At 47.5% G+C, this 6000-nt stretch overlaps 1 protein-coding gene across 8 annotated transcripts in view; it reads right to left on the bottom strand.

The window, feature by feature from the left end:
• Positions 1-686: 686 nt before the first annotated feature.
• Positions 687-6000, bottom strand: part of Rps6kc1 (ribosomal protein S6 kinase C1) — a 141525-nt gene continuing 136211 nt past the window's right edge. For all 8 annotated transcript variants that reach the window (XM_087906031.1, XM_087906034.1, XM_087906033.1 and 5 more), the window contains one exon: positions 687-1491. In XM_087906031.1, the coding sequence (XP_087762157.1) occupies positions 1381-1491 (111 nt within the window). In that variant the 3' untranslated portion in view covers positions 687-1380. The remainder of the gene's footprint in view (positions 1492-6000) is intronic.

Here is a 6000-nt window from a genome sequence, read left to right as displayed (position 1 = left end):
GGGGAAAGGGGAGTCAAATAATAGAAAAAGGGAAAATGCTTGCACATTTCCTGTGTTTCAACAAACATTTCTGCTTCTGTTTATCTTGATGGGAGACCTGGAAGTCAGCAGATGGATGCTGAGATGCTCCTGGGGCCGGGGTGGCCTCTCACACAGACTCAAAAGCACATGCTTTAGAACGGAAGGAAAAATTCAGGGGCTGGATCTCGGGACAGCACTTGCCTAGCATGCAGGCACAAGGTTCTGATACAACCAACACAAACAAAACACAATGACAACAACAGAAAATCCCAGTCATTTCTGGTGGCCTCTCACTTGAAAGCAGTGCCTTGTCCTGTAATCTCTGGAGAAGTTTGACAAACAGACACTAACACTTTAGGTGTCAGCTCTAGCGGCAGCTGCACTACCTTAGCAAGATAACGTGGCATCACTAAACATGAGACAGACAGGTGAGCCTCTGATTCTCTCCCAGAATGTCAGAAGCTCAGCTCAGCATCACCTCGCTGGGCTGTAAAACAGGATGTGTATAGATGACAGACTATGGGTCCAGGTATGCCAGCCCAAAGGAAGATAAACACCCTCAGCCACAGCAGGAACAACTGTCCACCTTCCACAAGAGCAGGAACAGAAAACAGGGCCCTTCAAAATGAACCTTTAAATCTTGAGCTATTAATAAAGAAGCCATCCAAGTCTTAACCACATTTATTGGACATCATGATTTCTTGTTACACTGGCAGCTTGGGGGATAAACACCCCTTCCCTTTTGTATTAACAAAGTGGGAAAAGCAGAGTCCAAGAGAATGAGCAGAGGATGCAGGACACGGAGCCGGGGGAGACGAACAAGAGGTCAGGCGTGTTCCCAGGAGCCCCTCAAAGTTAGCAGCATCAACCAGCAGGTTCAAAGCTGGCAAGAGTGTTTTTCCTCAGTTCCCCTGGCCCTGCTCAGCACTGGGCATTCCTCTTCACATTGTCAGCACACTGGTGACAGTGTCCACAGAGCAGATTAGTGTGTTACTCAGCAAATTCCAATTCAGTCGTGTAAACCAGTCTTGTTCAGCAGAAGCCCCTCCAGTCACACAAATGTCCCTTCTACACTCAGCGTCCTAGCAGAGGTGTTTTACACAGGTCTTCTCACTTCACACCTGAAACCCTGAAGTCACGCTATGTCACATCTGGGGAAGGTGAGAGCAGAGCTGCTGCTGGCAAGGTTCCTTGGTCTCGTGTCAGACAGCAGGGGTAATGGAGTCTGTCAGCTCGCTGCCCCACTGCGTCCTCTAAAGCCTTGCCCCAAGGCTCTGGCACCCCAGCTGAAGGATGACTGGCCACTCCTTAAGTCCTATCACGAGGGGTCTGTCCTGTGAAGAGCAGTCCACGTGACGTTCATCTTGTCAGTTCTGCCCAGTCCACTGGAGTGAAGAATGGGTGAGATTTGATGTCTTCAACACCGGCCACTCCAGCACCCAGACGCTCCAGAGGGTTGAACTGCAAGAGCTGAAACAGAAGACTCTGTGAGTGACAAGAACAGAAGCAATGAGAGGAAAACGGGCTGTGAAGAGAAGGACTTCAGACTGGCTGTCTGGCTGTGGTCTGGTGAAGTAATTCACTGGGTTTCCCTTAACCTCAAACAGGATAACAGGAACAAGATATGTAGCTACTTTCTCCAGGACTCAGGAGTCTGGGAGCCCCTCTGTCTTCCAGTTCCTTAATGCTATAACATCAAATCTGAACAAGCAAAGCTATGTTCCCAAACCACTTCCTCTGGACTGGCTGGTGCATTTGATGAAGTAATTAGATCCAGTGAATGAAAGAGGTTATGACTTGTTCAGAATTACGAATTATGTATAAAATAAGCAAATAATGTCACAGGCAGTCAGATTTTTAACAGTAAAAACAAGAAGCAATGAATGCCCTGGGCATGCTGGGAGAGTGTCCCTGAGACATGCCTGCATCCTCACATTCTGTGTCAGCAGCTTCGGGTCTACTCCAGCTCTACCCCCCTCTGGAAAAGGGGTGCTCCATGACATCTGTTTCCCACAGCCTTGGCCCACAGCAGCCACTGCTCTGAGCCTGCCCTTCCCCGGCAGTCTATGGAGTGCAGAACCAAGTGAGCCATCACGCTCTCCTTCCCCAGCACAGCGCCTGTGGGACTGAACCATCCACAGGTAAGCACTGGCTTTTCTACTGCTCAATACTCCATGATGCCTCTACCACTGTTAATCTGCTCATTGGCTAGTGGGCCTCCAAGTTCCCAGTTCCGGGCTGTACTGAACGACACTGCTGTTAAGAGTCACGAGTGTTCCTCAGGAGGACACGTGTTTCCAGCTGAGCTTATTCCTCAGGTCAGAACTGCTCAACCACACAGCAGGTTCGTCTATAACTTATTAAGAAACTGCCAAACTTTCCCACGTGGCCACACCTGTCTACAGTCCCATCAGCAATGAGCAAGGACCCTGGGTTTTCTGCCTCAGTACCTTCTGGCCTTGACTGAAAGCAGCTCTAGAGGGTCCGTGGCATCTCGTGGTGGCTTTAATTGTACTCCCTGGTGACTAATGACACTGATCATGGCTGTATGCCCTGATAACCATTCAGATAGCATCTCGGCTGAAACAGCTCACCTTCCACCCATTTCCACACCAAGCTGTCTGTCTTGCTTTAGACAGTGGTTTGCATCTTCCCCAGCCTGAAGTCTACTTTATCAGTGCTCCTTTTATGGCTCATGCTTTGGTGTTCTATCTCAAGAGCTCTGCCGTAGCCCAAGGCCATGTGCGGTTTCTCGTGTTTCCTCTACAGGTTTTACAGTTCTAGTTCATCCACAGAGTCCTGCGAGTTACTGTGAGTTGGTCTCTGTATGTGGGACGCAGTAAGGTAGGGCTCAGCTGAGCACTGAGCCCCAAGCATGTGTACAAAGCACACGGCTGTCCTGATGACCGCAATACAAGGCGAGCTAGTTCACACCAGCGCTAAGAATGGCCCGAATGCCGAGGCCTCTCTGCCCTGTACGCTCAGCTGGACAGTCTCCCACCCCACTCATCTTTTCAAGCTATTTCCCCCTTTTTCTCTCTTCATTTTCTCTCTCACTGGTTTCTGTTGCTTCTGTTTATTTGGGTTTACTTTATTTGTATAGTTCTATATTCATTCACTTTTTTTTTTTTAAGTAGGGATTTTCTAGAGCCCTGACTGGCCTTGAACTCATTCATGGCAATCCTCCTGCCTTAGTTTGCCAATTGTTGGGATCATGAGCATGATCGCCCATGCCCAGTTCTTTTTGGTATCTGAAGGTGCAAGCCTAGACTCCGATGCCAGGGCTCCTCCTTGTGTAAGCACAGGTGTAATAACAGTGCAGGTCCTCCACAAGCCCTGGGATGGGTTTCTACTTCCATCCCATGAATACTGTGTTGTGATTCTTCTCATGACTTCTGTAAGTTACTCAGAAGTAAGTATGGGGTTTAATCCCCAAGTATCTGTAGATTTAGCTGACTCTTTTGGGGTTGGGAGTGCTTTTTGTTTCAAGCTGTTTTTTGTTTTGTTTTGTTTTGTTTTGTTTTGGAAGCAGGATCTCCTGAAGTCCAGGCTGGCCTATAACTTGCTGTAAAGCCAATGATGACCTTGAAACTCTGGCCTGCCTGTTGTCTGTTATTGATTGATAATTCCTCTGCTATTGTCAGAGTATGCTGTTAGATTTCAGCCTTCCTAATGATGGAGGTGTGTGTGAGCACAGCACACGGTCATCCAGGAAGCTGCTTCCAATGGGCGTGGTGAGCGTGTGTACTCTGCAGTCACTGCGTGTGGTGAGCGTGTGCACTGTGCAGTCACTGCGTGTGGTGAGCGTGTGCACTGTGCAGTCACTGCGTGTGGTGAGCGTGCGCACTGTGCAGTCACTGCGTGTGGTGAGCGTGAGCATTGTGCAGTCACTGCATGTGGTGAGCGTGTGCACTGTGCAGTCACTGCGCATGATGAGTATGTGCACTGTGCAGTCACTGCACATGGTGAACATGTGCACTGTGCAGTCACTGCGTGTGGTGAACATGTGCACTGTGCAGTCACTACGTGTGGTGAGTGTGTGCACTGTGCAGTCACTGTATGTGGTAAGCATGTGCATTCTGCAGCCACTGAGCATGGTAAGCGTGTACCCTCTGCCATTACTGCAGAGCCTCCATCTGTATCCTGTACGTGTACATATACAGAGGATCTCCATGCATCCTCTATAGCCTGCTGGTGTCTAGAACTACCTAGATCAGATATGGAGGACTCCATTTGCTTTGCTGAGCTATTTCTCCCTTCAATTCAGCCTTTTTTGTGTACTCTGGGCTATTACCAGGTGCACTTTCCCGTGCTGACTCCTCCTCCCGAGATGCTGTCTGTCGTGCGCAAGCCCCTGCTCTAATGTCCACTTGCTGACCTTTAGTCCACTCCAGCTCTCCGGGTGACTTCACAGTTTGCCTGTCCTTAACCTTTTTCTTTAGCCCATTTGTATTTGCACTCAAAGTTGTCCTGTCTACTTTTCCAGGTACTTTAATGACTTATACAGTATGTACAGACGCTCACTGAGGAAGTTCCCAGGGTTCCTTTAGCAGTTGCTGGAGAAATCACACAACTTAGTTTATCACAATCTACTTCAGAATAGCACTAACTCAGTAACAGGAAGAATTTTCTCCCTCCAATGCCCAATCCTGCCCGCCTACTATTGCTAGGTACAGTCACCATTTGGTGTCCATGGGGTCCTGGTTTCAGAGTCTGCATGAATATCAAGATACATGGTTCTCAAGTCCGCAACAAGTCTATAAGTGGTGCAGGACAATTGTCTATATTCTGTCAATTATGTTTTAAATAAACACTGATTGGCCAGTAGCCAGGTAAGAAGTATAGGCAGGACAACCAGACAGGAAGTAGAGGTGGGTCAATGAGAACAGGAGAATTCTGGGAAGGAGAAAGCCAATTCCTCCCCAGTCCTGTCCCAACCACAGAAGAAGGAAGACATGACCTGCCCCACTGAAAAAGGTACCGAGCCATGTGGCTAACATAGTTAAGACTAATGGGTTAATTTAAGTTAGAAGAGTTAATAAGAAGCCTGAACTAATGGGTCAATCAGTTTATCATTAATATAGACCTCTGTGTGATTTCTTTGGGGCTAAATGGCTGTGGGAAATGGTGGGAGGACAGAAACTCAGACAACATATAAGCAATTCTTCCCACACTCCAAATCATCTCAGATGACTTTAACGCACAACACAAGAGACAATATGCAAATAGCTTCTGCACTGTGTAGAGAGAGGTGACGGGAAAAACACGCACATACAACATACAATCCTTTCTAGCTTTTCTTTTTTCTGAAGCAGGGTCTAATACTGTGACTCAGATTGGCCTGGAATGACTCAGTATGTAGCCCAAGCCAGCCCTGAACTAACAGTAGTCCTCCTGTCTCGGTCTTCCATATGTTGGGATTACAGGTGTGACATGCCAAGCCCAGAAAGCCTACACACACACACATATACACACACACACACACACACACACACACACACACACACACATGATCTGTTGTTTGAATTTGGGGATGAAAAATGATGGACTTACACCAAGAGCTACATTTATATTCTATCTATTCATGTCATAAACCCAATACCACCATTGCATAATTATCCCTACATGTGTATTTTTAAAACAGGTGGGGGAGACAAATGGAAAAACATACTTAGACTCTTCATGAACTTCTCTCAACCGCTGCGCTGTTCACGGCATGCTCACCACCCCGAAAGAGTCCCTAGCTCTTGGACATGTACGTCCCTGGCTGGGAGCTACTTAGTCACCCTTTATCTGGGAGTGTCTTCATTTTACCTTTCATGAAAAGTAACTTTTCTGGTTACATGCTGACTGGCTCTTCCCTTCAATACTATGAATGCTACTCTAGTATCTCTGTTCTCCATTGTTTTCAATGAGAACCAAGCACAAGATGGGCCTTTCTCTTGCTGGCTTTACATTTTTCCTGTTTTTGCTTTTCAA

Source organism: Myodes glareolus, chromosome 5, assembly GCF_982192425.1.
Source record: "Myodes glareolus chromosome 5, mMyoGla1.1, whole genome shotgun sequence".
Lineage (NCBI taxonomy): Eukaryota > Metazoa > Chordata > Mammalia > Rodentia > Cricetidae > Myodes > Myodes glareolus.
The sequence above is the reverse complement of the archived record's forward strand: the minus strand, read 5'-3'. Positions and strand labels throughout refer to the sequence as shown.